The sequence below is a fragment of the Tupaia chinensis genome, unplaced genomic scaffold (assembly GCF_000334495.1).
Source record: "Tupaia chinensis unplaced genomic scaffold, TupChi_1.0 Scaffold000238_1, whole genome shotgun sequence".
In the NCBI taxonomy this organism is placed as follows: Eukaryota; Metazoa; Chordata; class Mammalia; order Scandentia; family Tupaiidae; genus Tupaia; species Tupaia belangeri.
This window is the reverse complement of record NW_006159716.1, coordinates 6646911-6663953: the sequence shown is the minus strand read 5'-3', so window position 1 is coordinate 6663953 and position 17043 is coordinate 6646911. Positions and strand designations below refer to the sequence as shown.

General features: G+C 41.7%; 1 protein-coding gene across 1 annotated transcript in view; it reads right to left on the bottom strand.

Moving 5' to 3' along the window:
• BTBD9 (BTB domain containing 9) overlaps positions 1–17043 on the bottom strand; it is a 431835-nt gene that overhangs the window by 88265 nt on the left and 326527 nt on the right. Inside the window, exon 8 of the mRNA XM_006148619.3 lies at positions 11013–11120. Coding sequence (XP_006148681.1) covers positions 11013–11120 — 108 coding nt within the window. The remainder of the gene's footprint in view (positions 1–11012; positions 11121–17043) is intronic.

Sequence of the window (17043 nt, the reverse complement as noted above, 5' to 3'; positions counted from 1 at the left end):
CGACGCTTCTCAAAGACAAATGCAATCATGCTGAGACCAGGCAGCAGGCAAGCTGCCCTCACACAGATCTTTCCGGGTGACGAGGCTGTCAAGGTGTTTCTTAGGGAAGGCACGGGGAGAACTCCCCAAAGTTAAAATGCTGTAGCTAGTGCCTGCGCCGAGGTGGTGCTTCAACCTCCTCAACAGGCCAGGCCCTGGAAAAGGAAAACCCAGATGGAAATGAACTTTTGGAGCCCCGAGGAAAGGCAGAAGGAAGAACTCTAGGAGAACTGGGCTTTAAGGGGCTCACGGGGAGAAACGTAAGGAAAATGAAGCTAAAGTGTCCTTTTCAGGGAAGCACGACTTGTGTTTGGGGTAAGTGGTGTCAAGGTTCTGAAGAGCTGCTGGGATACTGCTGTGTACAGCACTTACTTAATTTCTTTGATTTATTGCAGGCAGTGAATAAACCATGCCACTCTGCCAGCATATGCTACTCAAATGATGGCAAGGACAAACAGCTACAAAACATTATGGCTGCAGGAAAATAAAATTCAAATAAAGTGTTCTTTTAGATTTTAAAAGAACTTCACGCAAATTGGCAAAAATGTAGGAAACTAAAAATAATTTCCATAATCCCGCTACATAAAGGCAACATTTTGGCATGTTTTCTTTCATTTTTCTTCATCCATATTTTTTTCCTATCTGTGATAATACTTCTATAATTTTGTACCCTGCTTTAAACAACCTTAATATGTAAATATTTTCTGAAGTTATTAAAAACTCTTTGCAATATCATTTTTAATAAACACGTAGAGGGGACCAGCAGTTGGTGTAATGGCTATGTCGCTGGACTCCCATGTTGTCGACTGCAGTTCGAGTCCCAGACCTGGTGGCTGAAACTCACGCCAGGTGTGTGTGCATGTGTGTCTAAGATCCTGGGAGGAGAATGGAGGAGAAGGGATTGCAGCATGGCCATCCCCCCTGGGGGATGATTTCTTGCTTTCTGTCTCTCTGTTTCTCTCTGTCTTTCTGGTGAGTGCACACACCCTATAGCAAAAACCTCTCAAATAAATAAATAAATAAACAAACACTTAGGTTGGTGAAAGCGACTTATTTGGAAGGGAGTATGGAAAATAAATATGGTAGGCAGATGGCATAGCAGTTACGTCACTGGACTCCCACATGGCTGACTGTGGTTTGACTCCAGGACCTGGTGACCTGAAACTCATGCTGGGTGTGTGTGCATGCATGCATGTCCAAGATCCTGGAGGGAGAATGGAAGAGGAGGGATTATGGCATGGTCATCCCTTCTCAGGGTGATTTCTCACTTTCCCTCTCACTGCCTAAGTCTCTCTCTCCGGTGAGCACATGTACCCCAAGCAAACAACACTCCCCCTACCCCAAAAAAGCTAGAAAGATTAGGTAGTTCTTGATTATAACCACAGAATTCTTAAGTAGAAGAAGTATTACAGCCTAGTTCTTTGCTTCTAATCATTTACATTTGCCAAAATGTTTGCCAAAGACAGTCTTGGAAAGGTACTTGCTGAGGTCACTAACACTGAAGCAGACAAATTGTATTTCCTTCTATGACAGAGAGAGTGAGAGAGGTGGAGAGGAAGAGTCAGAGAGAGGAGATCCTAACAGGCCTCACTGTGATGTGCATGGCTCTCCTGCTCAGCCCCCATAGCTGGAATTACAGGTGTACACAACAGTGCACAGTGACTCCGGGTTGGTCTGAGAATCAAAGCTGGGCTCCATGTAGCTTCCAGCCTGTCAAGTGGTGGTGCTATCTATGGGCCATCACGGCCGGGCCGAGACAGAGTATTGTTCAATGGAACCATGAGAATGTAAAGAAATGAATGAACACAAGTGAGTTCAGTACATTAGAAAATATATTCTGGTAGGAAACAACACAGCCATACAGCATTGACAGTAGCATTGTGAGGTACAAGAAGGGAAAGTGATTTGGGGTCCCTGGGGATTATCAACATCTGACTATGAGACAGCCCTGGAAGGAGTGCTTTGAGAATTCAAGTGCAAGGTGGCTGACACTGTGGCACATTCACCTCTCTCCTCCCCTGGAAACCACGGACAAGCCAGCAAAGAAATATAAAGGGAATACATTCATAAAGGTATTGCAAACTGTGGGGAAAGGCATTAACAAAGATTCTGGTGAACTTCTAGAGAATGACAGACACATGAAATGCTACTTATTCATAAATGGAGGAAGACTGAGTAGATTTTCATGCTGCAGCAAATAGAGCAGGATGGATAAACAACTAACACCAAGCTATACCACTGGGAAGTTAAGACACCAAGAGACCCTAAAGGCTTCTATAGGGAAAAATAGATCACCCCAGAGAACATAAACCAGATATCAGATTTCTTGATGGCAGCACCAGATGCTAGGTGGCCATAAATCCAGGCTTTTAAATTTCTGCAGGAACTAAATTCTATACCCAGTCAAACTATTGTTCAGGCATAGATTGTTTTCAGAATTCTGAAAATTTGCTTTCCACATAACTTTTAAGAAGTTACCTATAGGTTTATTCTGTACAATGGCCATGAGAGATCTTAACTAAATGCTCAGACTCAGATGGCCCACACAAGTCATTCCTGGCTTCAGATTCACCCAGGAGAGAGAATGGGAAACACAGCAAGCCACCAGGGCAGCATCGGGCACTTCTTCCCAGTGTGCGTCCTCGTAGGAGTATACAAAGAGCTACTGTTTGTAGCCTGCAGGTGACAGCTCAGGTAAGTGTGTACAAGACCCCACAATGGGCAGGTGTGGAGTCACTATGGCTTAGAAGCCTCATATTCCAAACAGAAACTATTATCTCCTACAATAGCTCCACTAGTCTGGATCCTTGAATCACAGGGACAAGCTGAGTTACACAAGTCAACACACGCAGAGAATCCTAAAGCTATGACTGCTCGTTAAGTATTTATAGTTCTCCTAAGCCAAACACAATTTACAATCAGTAGCCATTTTTATCATAAGTAACGCTGCTTAATAACACAGTTGACAGTTCACTTCTATCAGGCTTTCAAGGAGAACAGATCCAGAAAAGCAACAGGGCCCATCTACAATTCTGCAGAAAGAGACACAAGACAGTGCTACCAACCTAGACAGGAAAGAAAAAGAAAGCTTACGATCGCGGCTGTCAGGAGGTATATGGGGTAACCTGCACAAAATGAACCTTTAGGGAAGAAAAGGCAACCAAGAGCTTCAGGAAGACAAAATCTGGCTAATACTAAACTATGTAACGTGTGGAATAATTCTGAGCACCTGTAAGAAATCTCATCTACCTGACCTGAACACAGTTCCACTCTTCCCAGAGAGACAGAAGATTAGTGACATGCAAGAGTATTTCCTTCACTGTCCATGAAACCGGTACTAGATCCGTGGTGAGCAACGTTTATATGATCGTGTTATAATGAGCTGTTAGTGGGTTTCCCTTTTCAGGATCAATGGAAAGTTAGCATATGTTAGATTTAACTATTGATTACAGGACAAGAAATAAGTGTCATAAACCTTTACGTCAGTCTAAGATACCTGACAAGAGAGGACACAGAAAGGGCAAAGACAGAAAAAGTTGTCATCAATGCAGTGGGAAGCCAAGAAATACTGCATAACTCTTGGATCAAAAAATAGAGCCTTAAATATATTGTTTAATTAAAAAAAAAAAACAGGATTCAAAAAATAAGATAACAAAAACAAAGAATAACCATTCTTTTTTTTTTTTATAGCAAGGAGGCAGTAAAACTATAAATTAATAAAGATATAAAACATTGTTTAGAGGGACCAGCAGTTAGTGTAATGGCTATGTCGCTGAACTCCCATGTAGCTGACCGTGGTTAGAGTCCCTGCCCTGGTAGCTTAAACTCACGCCGGGCGCATGTGCCTGCGTGCCCAAGATCCCAAGAAGAGAATGGAGGAGAAGGGATTGTGGCGTGGCCATCCCCCCTGGGGGGTGATTTCTCGCTTTCTATCTCTCTGTTTCTCTGGCGAGCGCACGTGCCCTATAGCAAAAATCTCTCAAAAAAAAACTGTTTAGAATTAATGAGTTATAAAAACTTTAAAAACAAATTACCTCTGAGAAATAGAACAAAAAATAGCAAGGTAAAATTTTACTTTTCACTCATATACTTCTGTATTTTTAAAATTAATTTCATGTGCATATTTTGCAATTTTAATTTTGAAACTTGTGTTGAAAAACAGATTTAGGATTCAATAATTTAGAGGACAGCAGTGAGAAGGAATTAATGATTAGAAAGATATTTTTTTTCTAGAGGGCATTTGCAGTAACAGAAAAAGACGGAGAGACAGAGAGTGAGGGAGAGGAGAAAGCACCCCCACGTAGGAAATGGTCATACCACGATCCCTTCCCCTCCACCTCTCCCTCTTCTCAACAATTTGGGTAATCACACACCCAGTGTGCTTCTCAAGCTGCCAGATCCAAGACTTGCACTGAGTATTTGGCCATGTGGAATCTGGCTGCCTTAACCACCAGGCCACACAGCTGGCTCAAGTGTAAGGTCTTATGAAATGTGACTAAAGGTACAACATGAGATTATGTGAAGAAAGAGAGCCAGAGAAATTTTTAAAAATTAGTCAGTACAATGGCTGGTCCTGTTGCCTAGTGGTTAAGGAACTGGATCTCAAATGGTGTAATACAGTTCAAATCTTACACCTGGCTTGAAAAACATGTCATGTGAGCATGAGTGTGCCCCAAGTCCTGACACAATGGAGAGATGGGGGAAGGACTGTGGAGTGATCCCAACCTATTTTCCTTCTCCCTGTCTCTCTTTCTCTCTCTGCTGAGCACATGTGCCCACTGGCAAATAATGGAGAAAAAAAAAAAAAAGGAAAAATCAGGGCCAGCAGATGACACAGAGGTTAAGACTGCTGGATCCAACATGGTCAATTCTGAGGTTCGAGTCCTAGACCTGGTAGCTTGAAAATCATGCTGCATGCATGTGTGTGCATGCCCAAAATCCTGAGAGGAGAATAGATAGACAGGAAAGAAAAAGAAAGCTTACGATCGCGGCTGTCAGGAGGTATATGGGGTAACCTGCACAAAATGAACCTTTAGGGAAGAAAAGGCAACCAAGAGCTTCAGGAAGACAAAATCTGGCTAATACTAAACTATGTAACGTGTGGAATAATTCTGAGCACCTGTAAGAAATCTCATCTACCTGACCTGAACACAGTTCCACTCTTCCCAGAGAGACAGAAGATTAGTGACATGCAAGAGTATTTCCTTCACTGTCCATGAAACCGGTACTAGATCCGTGGTGAGCAACGTTTATATGATCGTGTTATAATGAGCTGTTAGTGGGTTTCCCTTTTCAGGATCAATGGAAAGTTAGCATATGTTAGATTTAACTATTGATTACAGGACAAGAAATAAGTGTCATAAACCTTTACGTCAGTCTAAGATACCTGACAAGAGAGGACACAGAAAGGGCAAAGACAGAAAAAGTTGTCATCAATGCAGTGGGAAGCCAAGAAATACTGCATAACTCTTGGATCAAAAAATAGAGCCTTAAATATATTGTTTAATTAAAAAAAAAAAAAAGGATTCAAAAAATAAGATAACAAAAACAAAGAATAACCATTCTTTTTTTTTTTTATAGCAAGGAGGCAGTAAAACTATAAATTAATAAAGATATAAAACATTGTTTAGAGGGACCAGCAGTTAGTGTAATGGCTATGTCGCTGAACTCCCATGTAGCTGACCGTGGTTAGAGTCCCTGACCTGGTAGCTTAAACTCACGCCGGGCGCATGTGCCTGCGTGCCCAAGATCCCAAGAAGAGAATGGAGGAGAAGGGATTGTGGCGTGGCCATCCCCCCTGGGGGGTGATTTCTCGCTTTCTATCTCTCTGTTTCTCTGGCGAGCGCACGTGCCCTATAGCAAAAATCTCTCAAAAAAAAACTGTTTAGAATTAATGAGTTATAAAAACTTTAAAAACAAATTACCTCTGAGAAATAGAACAAAAAATAGCAAGGTAAAATTTTACTTTTCACTCATATACTTCTGTATTTTTAAAATTAATTTCATGTGCATATTTTGCAATTTTAATTTTGAAACTTGTGTTGAAAAACAGATTTAGGATTCAATAATTTAGAGGACAGCAGTGAGAAGGAATTAATGATTAGAAAGATATTTTTTTTCTAGAGGGCATTTGCAGTAACAGAAAAAGACGGAGAGACAGAGAGTGAGGGAGAGGAGAAAGCACCCCCACGTAGGAAATGGTCATACCACGATCCCTTCCCCTCCACCTCTCCCTCTTCTCAACAATTTGGGTAATCACACACCCAGTGTGCTTCTCAAGCTGCCAGATCCAAGACTTGCACTGAGTATTTGGCCATGTGGAATCTGGCTGCCTTAAACACCAGGCCACCCAGCTGGCTCAAGTGTAAGGTCTTATGAAATGTGACTAAAGGTACAACATGAGATTATGTGAAGAAAGAGAGCCAGAGAAATTTTTAAAAATTAGTCAGTACAATGGCTGGTCCTGTTGCCTAGTGGTTAAGGAACTGGATCTCAAATGGTGTAATACAGTTCAAATCTTACACCTGGCTTGAAAAACATGTCATGTGAGCATGAGTGTGCCCCAAGTCCTGACACAATGGAGAGATGGGGGAAGGACTGTGGAGTGATCCCAACCTATTTTCCTTCTCCCTGTCTCTCTTTCTCTCTCTGCTGAGCACATGTGCCCACTGGCAAATAATGGAGAAAAAAAAAAAAAAGGAAAAATCAGGGCCAGCAGATGACACAGAGGTTAAGACTGCTGGATCCAACATGGTCAATTCTGAGGTTCGAGTCCTAGACCTGGTAGCTTGAAAATCATGCTGCATGCATGTGTGTGCATGCCCAAAATCCTGAGAGGAGAATAGAAGAAAAGGGATTGTGGTGTGGCCATCCCAGGGGCTGGGGTCTGGGGGATGGGGGGTGACGTCTCACTTTTCCTCTTTGTCTCATCTCTGTGGGTGAGTACACACACACGATAGCAAAAACTTAAAAAAAATTTTTTAGTCAATACAAAACCAGGTTATCTATAACAGAAAATGACCCAGTAGCCTGGAAGCAAAACAAAAGAAGCTCCAACTATACTAGAAAGGACTTAGGAGAGCTATGAAGAAAAATACCCACCCCAAGAGCTGAGACACACTGGAGAATCTCATTTCCTAGGGATTTCTCAGAAGACAGCAAAAATCTGTGCTCTGATTTCTTGACTAGGTAGAATGCTATCAAGAGGCAGAGATAAGATATTAAAAGATTCCATATAATTTCCTTTATGACATGACTCACACACTTTATTTCAATAAAGAACAGGCTATTCTGGAAGCTAACAGAATTATCTTTGGAGGTCTGCTCTGGAGTATATCAGTTAAAAAGGAAAATCTTTCTTCTTTTAGCATTTGCATGTCTTCTGTATTTCTTAAGGTTTCATTTAAAAATGGGAAGTACAGTAGATTGAGGTTATACCTATAGATATAAAACCATGACCTTCAGTCCCATTGATTCTTGCAGGGTTAACAGGCACTTTCCTTTTTATTACTCTTATTCTTGTAATGTATTATTTATTTATTAATATGTAAAACACTGCTGTAGCATCTAAGCGCTAAAATACAAAGTTAAAAATATAAATTATTTAAATCTACCAACTAATGGAAAGGAAAAAGGAAAGGGGAAAAATATTGATGACTTAATGTAAAGCTACTGAGAACGCAAATGAGTGCAAGGGTTTTGAATCAAGAAAAAACCGATTTAACGAAATACAAAATCACTAGGACATGTATAGTCGATAGTCAGTCAACTAACCCTTGTGAAAAATTCCACATCACAGGGGCCAGAGAGCAACAAAATGCAATGCTGTGCAAGGGCGCCCGCATGGGAAGGTTCTGGTCTCGCATCTGGAGAGCCCCCTGAGTACGCCAGCTGCAGGTGTGCTCATGATCCAGGGCTGGCTGGGAGTGGATCATGGCATCAGGTCCCTGTTAACGTTTCCTGCACATGTGTTCTCCCTCTGTGTCTCTACTTTAAATAAAAATTTAAAAACTGTTTTAAAATCCACACTGTACAGTGCTCTCAACAGAGGTACATGAAAGAAAGAGACAAGGAATCCATTTTATATCATATGAAAGGACGGAAGAGACAGGTGAGGATAGCCAGTAAGACATGTATTAATAAAAGATGATGGAGGCTGGCAAGAGGTGTTGTGGTTAAGGCACTGGACTCTCACATGGCCAACTGAGGTTCGAGTCCTGGACCTGTTGACTTGTTTTCTCACTTTCCTTTTCTCTCTTTGTCTCTCTCTGGTCAAATTTTAAAATAAATAATAATAACAAATAAAATAAAATAAATAATTTTCCAAAACAGAAAAAAAAGATGATGAGCTTTGAAAAGGCAGAGGGTCTGGTCTGGGAGCTGTATACTCAAATAAGCAAAGACCTTGAGAAATTAAAATGGGTGGCTTTACATGGGCCTTGGAGGCTTTCTTATTGTATGAAAGGGTCCAGGACTTTGGAAATAAGTTAATCACCTCATTTCCCCCTTTCCACCACCGTGCTTGGTTGAACACTCTTTAATAATGCTTTGAGTACTCGGAGGCAACGTGGCACCACGGAAAGAGTCAGAGGATTGTATCTTAGCTCTGCTCCTTGAAAAAGATTCTTAACTCTTCGAGCTTCATTTTCTCTTTTATAAAAGGAGAACAATATCACTATGAGGTGTTTTGTATTCAGGACAAAAGGAGATAAAGGCCGTGAAAGTACTGGAATGCTAGTTATGAAATAATAAAGGCTTTTTATGCTATGGCAGAGATGGTCACAAGATTTGTGCTCTTCTGGGGAATGGCTGCCCAGACAGGAACTGACTATGTTTCCCAGGCACACGGACATCTCGTGTGGCAATGTGACTAGTTCTCCCCAGTGCCATGTGACTGGCAGGGATGGATGCTAGGCATGAACCAAGGCTGTTCAGAACCAGGTATTCCTTCTCTCTGTTCTTTCCCAAGGGAGACACAGATGATGCCAAGGAGGCGCTGAATAATGGCCGCACCACTCGTCACCAGCAACACCACAGTGGCTAACAGGTGACTGAGAGGCAAATGACTGTGTGAAGTCACCGAAATATCGGAGCTTATTTGTAGCATGTGTTGGCCTAACCGACACAAGCATGCCGTATGATAACTGCTACAATAATACCAGTGATGGTGCCAGACACTGCAACAGAGACACTACCACGAACACTGCTAGGAAACTGCGGCCAAATAAGCCCATGACAACAATGCTCAACATCGGTAGCCACCAGGGAAACCACCATGATATGCAGCTTCACTCCCACCAAGATGGCTGTAACCAAAAAATAGGTAACCACAAGACCTGGTGAGAGTGTGGGGACACTGGGCCCTTGTATAGTGCTGGCAGAAATGGAAAATGGTACCGCTGCTATGGAAAAGTATGGCATTTCCATTAAAAGTAGAAGAGAGTTAAAATATGACCTAGAAATTCTACTCCGAGGTCTCCACTAAAGGAGCTAAGAACATACGTTCACATACAAATTCATGCAGGAATGTTCACTGCAGCATTATTTAAAGTAGCAAAAGGAAAGACAATTCAAATGCTTATCAACTGATGAATAAATAAACAAAATACGGTATATCCATGCGGTGGAATATTATTCAGCCATAAAGAGGAACAAAATTCTGATATATGCTACAGCCTAGATGAACCGTGAAAACATTATGCTAAGGGAAAAGAAGCCAGGAAAAAGGTCACATATGGTATGATTCCATTTATATGAACTGCCCAGAATATGCAAATCCATAGAGACAGAAAGCAGGTTACTGGATGCTGGGGCTGGGAGAGCTGGAAGGGAATGAGGAGAGACTGCTAATGGGGAGGAGCTGCTTGTGGGGGTGTTCCGGATCATTATGTAGTGATGGCTGCAAAACTTTGCAGATGTAGTAGGAACTACTGAAATGTACACTTTAAAAGGGTGAGTTTATGGTATAAAATCGTATCTCAATTAAAAAAAAAAAAAAAGAAAGAATTAGCTATTTGTTTTCCATTACCTCCCAGAGAATCTGGCTCTACATGAAAAAGCACCGAGCTCTTTTCATGCACCCTGATTCTAGGCTGGTCAGATCGCACAGGCTCCTTCCTCCTAGCTTCTGCAACCAGGAACATTCCAGCAGAGCCCCAGGGCCGTATGCATCGAATGCCTCTGTTTGCCAACAAAGAACCTAAGGTCCTCTCTAACAAAGCTTTCCTTACTTTAGGCAACAGCACAGAGAACACTGAGATGAGACACAAATTTAAAGCTAGCCCTAAGAATGGCAGGAGGGTGAGGAATAGGACAGAAGCCACAGAAAAATTACTGAAGAGTATGTCGCTTCAACTAAATTCTCTAAGGAAGAAGGAAATTCTAGTGTGGGATGTGGAGAGAAGGCCTAACAGAGGAATGCACAAGGAAAAAAATCTTTCCTTTCCCTGTTTAGGTGCACATACCATTTTTTTGTTTGTTTGTTTTTGGAGAGGTTTTTGCTATAGGGCACATGTGCTTGCTGGAAAGACAGAGACAGAGAGACAGAAAGTGAGAAATCACCCCCCCCCCCCAGGGGGATGGCGACGCCGCAATCCCTTCTCTTCCATTCTCCTCTCGGGATCTTGGGCATGCATACATACACGCCCAGCGTGAGTTTAAGCCACTGGGTCTGGGACTCAAACCGCGGTCAACTACATGGGAGTCCAGCGACATAGCCATTAAGCTAACTGCTGGTCCTCCTTTTTCAAAAGTGTGAGTCAATTTCAAACCACCAGATAGAGATAGCCTGTTTGGTCACAGCAAGTAAATTGTCATATAAGTACTCAATCAAACAGCAAAAGATCATTGAATATGTTTTCAACCTCCAAATAAAAGTATAATTTGTTGAGTCTGTGAATCTGCACTGGAATCTTTGAATGCATTGGTAGGGTTGTCTTGCAGCGGGAATAAACTCATGGAACGGTGCGACTTACTTGCAGGAGACTTTAGTTCTGTCGGCCACCATGGTCCACTGTTGCTGGTTGGTAGAAACCTCAACGTAGTAGCTATAGCTTCGATCGTCACAGTCCCAAAGCAATAACCTGAACACAGAGAAAAACGTAAGATTGCTATAAATGTTCCACCTGGCAGTTTCGTTGGGCTGTGGGCACGGAGGACTGAATCTGTGTCTCCTTTATCACTGTCACCTGCCTCTCTGGTCTCCCTGGCAGCCCAATGCACACACTTCCAGGATTGGAGAAAGAGTGGGAATCCCAACAAATTTAAGAAGAGAAGAGCCCCAGTCTGCAGTGAGGGGCTAGCGTCTTAAGGAGTTTATTTCACAAGTCACCCAATTCCAGGCAGCCTCTGTCCCCCCAAATGGTAAAGTTCATCCAACTGGCTTAGAAAGGAGACAATGTCCCCAGATCCTCCTTCCTGCTTCTTCCAGCTTTCAGCTCCAGTGGGCTGAGCTGAGCAAAGGCAGCACCCTGAAGGCCAGTGTTCATGGGGGATGTGTGCTTTCTAACTGGGGAGACCAGCAGGCCCCCATGACCTTCACTATCACGTCTCGCTTCTCATGCTCACTGGGATTTCTGCACACCTTTGGTAAGACTATCTCATTTGGAGATACAGGTAGACATATTTCATTAGTCAAGCTTTTCAATTCATTATTTAGAAATTGATTATCTTGGTCTTGTTCTTCTAATCCCCCTTTTCTGCTCAGATAAGAACCTAAGTATTGCCTGTATAATTCTATTTACATAAAGCTCAAAGCAGACACAATTTATCTGTTGGTGACAGGAATCAGAACAGTGGCTATCTCTGGGGAAGGTACTGAGGTATTGAAAAGAGGCAAGGAATAAAGTAAGAAGGAATAAAATAAAAAACTGCCACTCAATTCAAACTGAGTGGCAGTTACCTGGGTACAGATGTATGTATATGTCCATCGATCCATACATAAAGTATTTGTGCATTATATATGTATTATTCCTTGATTTAAAAACTAATTAATGAAAAGGACTCTGTGCATTACAATATGGGCTCAACATTTTGTTTCTGACAGTGCCACAGAGGAGATAGATAGACCACTGTTTTTTATGAGTTCGGCCTTAAAAGTCCTCCCCATATAAAACACGTATCCTAAGTGGATGGCCAGTGTGTGTGTTTCCCCCACCAGTTGGGGAAGACGGTGAGCTCCTCGCAGGCAGTGCCCGTGTCCCACTGATGCTTCTATACCCAGTACGGGGCATGTGTCTCACACAGAGCTCACATGCCATGAAAGTTTGCTGAATGGATGTATTTTTTATAGCAACAGCCATAATGATGACCATGACAGCCAACAGTTCTCGAATGCTTACCATGAGTCTGGACCTAAGTTAAGTGTTCTATTCAATTTACCTTATTAAATCCTCCTAAATACCCTCTTTGTAAGCACTATTATTCTCATTAAAGATGGTGAAAAGTGGGCTTAAAGCTGTTAAGTAACTTATCTAAGCTTGTAGAGTGAATGAGTGGAGGGTACAGAGCTCCAGACTGTCCATTTTTTTTCTTTTTTTCTTTTTTAAAGAGATTTTTGCTATAGGGCGTGTGCACTCACCAGAAAAAACTGAGTAACAGAGAGACATAAAGTGAGAAATCACCCCCCGGGGGGAATGGTCACGCTGCAATCCCTTCTCCTCCATTCTCCTCCCGGGATCTTGGGCACACACGCACACACGCCTGGCGTGAGTTTAAGCCACCAAGTCCAGGACTCGAACCATGGTCCATGACATAGAAGTCCAGTGACATAGCCATTATGCCAGCTGCTGGTCCTCAGACAGTCCGTTTCTATAATCATACTGCCAAATGCTTCCTTTACTCCCAGTTTATATATCTGGGTCATAATGTACAATATATAACCCATCACCTTATAAAAGTAATTCACAGTATCTTCTCTTAATCTTACAATTATAATAAAAGAAAATGCTTTGCACAATTCAGTAAAGCTACTGGCGATCAGGGTTACCCTGTGCCCTTCTCTTCTTACCCTTGTTCCCTATGCTCACCTGCAATTCTGTTTTATCAGTGACTAAACCCACACTCCTCAATATTTTAGAAACTGTCTAGAGTAGAGAACACTGTTAAAGGTTTTGGAGTGGCCAGCAGGTGACGTGGTGGTGAAGGTGCTAGACTTCCACATCTCCCATACGGTCAGCCGTGGTTCAGGTCCCAGACCTGGAGACTTGAAAATCACACAGGGTGTGTGTGTGTGTGCATGCCCAAAATCCCAAGAGGAGAAGAGAACAGCGGAGAAGGGACTGCAGTGTGGCCATCCCCACCTGGACGAAGGGGTGATTTCTCACTTTCCCTTTCACTGTCTCTCTTTTTCTCTCTCTAGTGAGGGCATGCACTGTATGGAGAAAAAAAAAAAACCTAAAATAAATTTTTTTTGGAAAGCATAAGCAGATTATATCTACTGATTTCCTTTAATTCACCTGAGTATTTAATCTCTCTAAGTACTCTGAACGGATCGGAAAGAATTCTACTCTATTATTCTTAATTGTCCAATAATTCTCCTCTTAGATGATACCTACTTGCCTGATGAGGAAAGTAAATCATTTCCCTTGTTAGTAGTCATTTCCTTAACAGTATTCGCGTCTCTCAGCATTTTCATGCAGTCAGCCTATGCTAATTTAAATTTATTCTAAGTAACTTGCAAGTATATATATATTTTTGTCTTATTTTTTACTATAAGCCCTTTGGAAAGACCCTTGGTATCTCTCTTTTTCAAAATTCTACTCCAGGGCCAGCCTGGTGGCCTGATGGTTGAGCATGGTGCATGGAGAACCACATCCCACCTGGCTGCCCACAGTTCGAGTTCTGACCCTGCCAGCTTGAGAGACACTGCTGGCACGTGTGTCCGTGTGTTCAAGGTACTGATGGAAAGGAAGCACAGAGGAAAGAGGGCTGTGGTGCTCTTTGGTCAAAACAAAACAAACAAAAAAGTGTCCCAAACATATGGATTCTGTTCATGGGGTATGTTCTGGACTGAGATCATTCGTAACTCTACCAGAATCGATGAAAAAAAAAATCCAATTATTCTCTTTATTTATTACATTTGGTAACAGATTTGTTAGGAGACAATACTGAAACTATTTTCCCCAGTGAGATTTCAGGTTATTTACGGATTATTTATTTAGCTTGGATCACCGTAACCTCTATCTTTCTAGATAATCATGAGTTAGTGTTTTAACAAGTATCCAAATTAAAAAAAAAAAATCAGTCCTTTCTGGGATAGATCCTAAATATTTCATGGAAAATGACTGCCTTGTGGAGATGGGATATGAAGAAGATAAAAGAGGAAACCCAACTAGGGATATCATAAATGTTCTACTAATGCTTCTTGGCATGATAGCATACTAGAAGATTCTTTTTCTTTTCCAGAGAGAGATTTTTGCTATAGGGCACATGTGCTTGCCAGACAGAGAAAGTGAGAAGAAAGCGAGAAATCATTTCCCAGGGAGGATGGCCACACCACAATCCCCTCTCCTCCATCTTCCTCTAGGGATTTTAGGCACGCATGTACCTGGCATGCATTTTAAGCCACTGGGTCTGGGACTCGAATCATGGTCACCTACGTGGGAGTCCAGTGACGTAACCATTAAGCCATCTGCTGGTCCCAGTATATGAGAAGAAATGTAAAAGTTGTGCATATCTTACCCTGTAAGTAGTTTATTCTATCAAGTCCTCCAATTTGCTTCAAAGAGAATTATTACTTTAAAAGACAGATCATCTGTACTTCCAGCCATTTTGTGAATATATACACACAGTGCATATTGTTTAATGGCCTATTATGAAGACCTTTTTGTATTACCCCTATACTCTCCCACTGCATATGAACTGACTCTTTACAGGATTCACTTTATGGATGTCCCATAACTTATTTAACCAGTGTTTTACTACCATACACTTAGAGAGTTGGCAATATTTCACTGTTATGAACATTCTCTGATGAACATTCCTAGCTAACCCTGTGATTACTGCCTTTGAAAGGTTTTGTAAGTGAAATTCTTGGGGCGGGGCTTATACACACTTTGATGCTTTGATATGTATTCCCAAACTGCTGTATCTCTCCCTCCCTATCCCAAACAAAAATCCATACCAATTTATACTCACACTACCAGCACGGCATAACAAATACCTGATTTTGTGCATCATCCCCAATATTAAGTATTATGTTTAAGAATACTGCCAATTTTATAGATAAACTCTATGTCATTCACATGTAGATTTTACTTATAACTGAACTTGAATCTTTTCTCTATTTTCTACTTTTATTTATCCTTTTGTTAATGACTTACAAAATGTCCTCTATATTTAAAGGATATTAATCCACTGCCTATCACAGTTTGCATGCCAAAGATATTAATTTTTATTAGCCTAGCCTATCGATCTTTACCTCGGTAATTTCTCCTGGCCTAAATTCTCCTTGCTGAATAGCAGCCAAGTGCACATACTGGGTGAGACATCTATTTCTCTATTAAGAGTCCCTAGGGACTGGAAGTATGGGATCAGGGCAACTTCTCAGTGCAAAGGGGACACCGAAGGATCTCAGGTTATCAAGCCTAGGTCCCATACTCACCGACTCCACGGAGCTCTTAAGAGAGATTCTAATTCACGTGCCAGAATGCATATTTGCTTGGAATTTTGGTTTGGCTAAGAATGAAATCTTGTTGCTGAATAAACTGAAAAAAGCAAGTGCAATTTAAAGACACTAAAGGAAAAATGGGCTCAATCTCTTTTTTCCTGTGGAGAATTTTGTTCTAATACGATACAACTGAAAAATCCAAGCATTCCCTTCACTTCTTTCCCTGCTTGCAAAGTCTGTTTTCATGTCTTTGCATCTGCAGCAACATAGAGTGATTTCCAACTCGTAATCTGGCTGGGAATGTTCACACGGTGAGCTCGCCCAGGACAGAAACACTCCCTGTGACCTTAACTCAGAGGAGCTCCTTAAACATACCCCACACACATCCATCTACACACATCTCCGCCCACACATCAGAAGCCATTTTCAAAAGGGACTGAAAAAAGGAAGCCACTGGCCAAGATCCATCCATGCAGATCGGGTCTGTGTTTAGCTGTTGCCACACACCTCTCTACCTAATGAGCACTGCATGAAATGCCTGGTGACATTAAATGTTGTCTGTCTCCTCCATCTTCCCTTATTCTCATTTAGGAGTTTCCCTAAACAGTGAAGTGCTGTTTTTTTTTTTTTTTTAATTGATTAGCAGATGTGATTTTGCTTACATCCTCCATAAATGCTCTGGCTGGCTGCATACCATTGATTACCAGGGGTTCAGTTTACAGCAACTAATTGCTCTCCTCGCCGCTGTTTTGATACAAAATTCAATAGTGAATATGTTTTCAAAACTCTTGTCTTTGCAGCTTGAGTCAGAAGTGACTTGAGGCAAACCCAGTGGACTGAGTTTTCCCTTCTTTAAAATAATTGCTCTCTCATCAGTCTGTGAAGAAAGTTTCCAAATTGTACATTCTAATTGGAAAGTCTGCATTATGCATGCGATGACAAACTATGTTGTGCTGAATGGCATTTTTTTTCCCATCCCTTTCTTAAGGGATTAATTCTGTGCTAGATTGGAAACAAAGGCTGAGGTATAACAGTTGAGAGCCACAGGTTCTCCACTGAATTGGTGCCTTGTAGACCAGGAGAAAGCACCTATTTGCCCACCAGAAACTGTCCCTTGTTTTGAGGCGACATCGTTGGAAGTCCTAGGGCCACCTTGCTGCTGTTGCAAAAGGTTTTCTCATTTGAGGAAAAACAAATAAGCAAAGGAAAATCAACTATCAGGATGTTAGTAATATTGTAATAACTTATCAATCAATTCTCAATCTTACAAAATCAAAGATACTTCTGACATAAATGTATATGGGCTATGCGGCGGGGGCTGGCAGGTGGCATGGTAGTTAAGGGCACTGGACTCCCATGTGGCTGACCATGGTTTGAGTCCCAGACCTGGTGGCTTG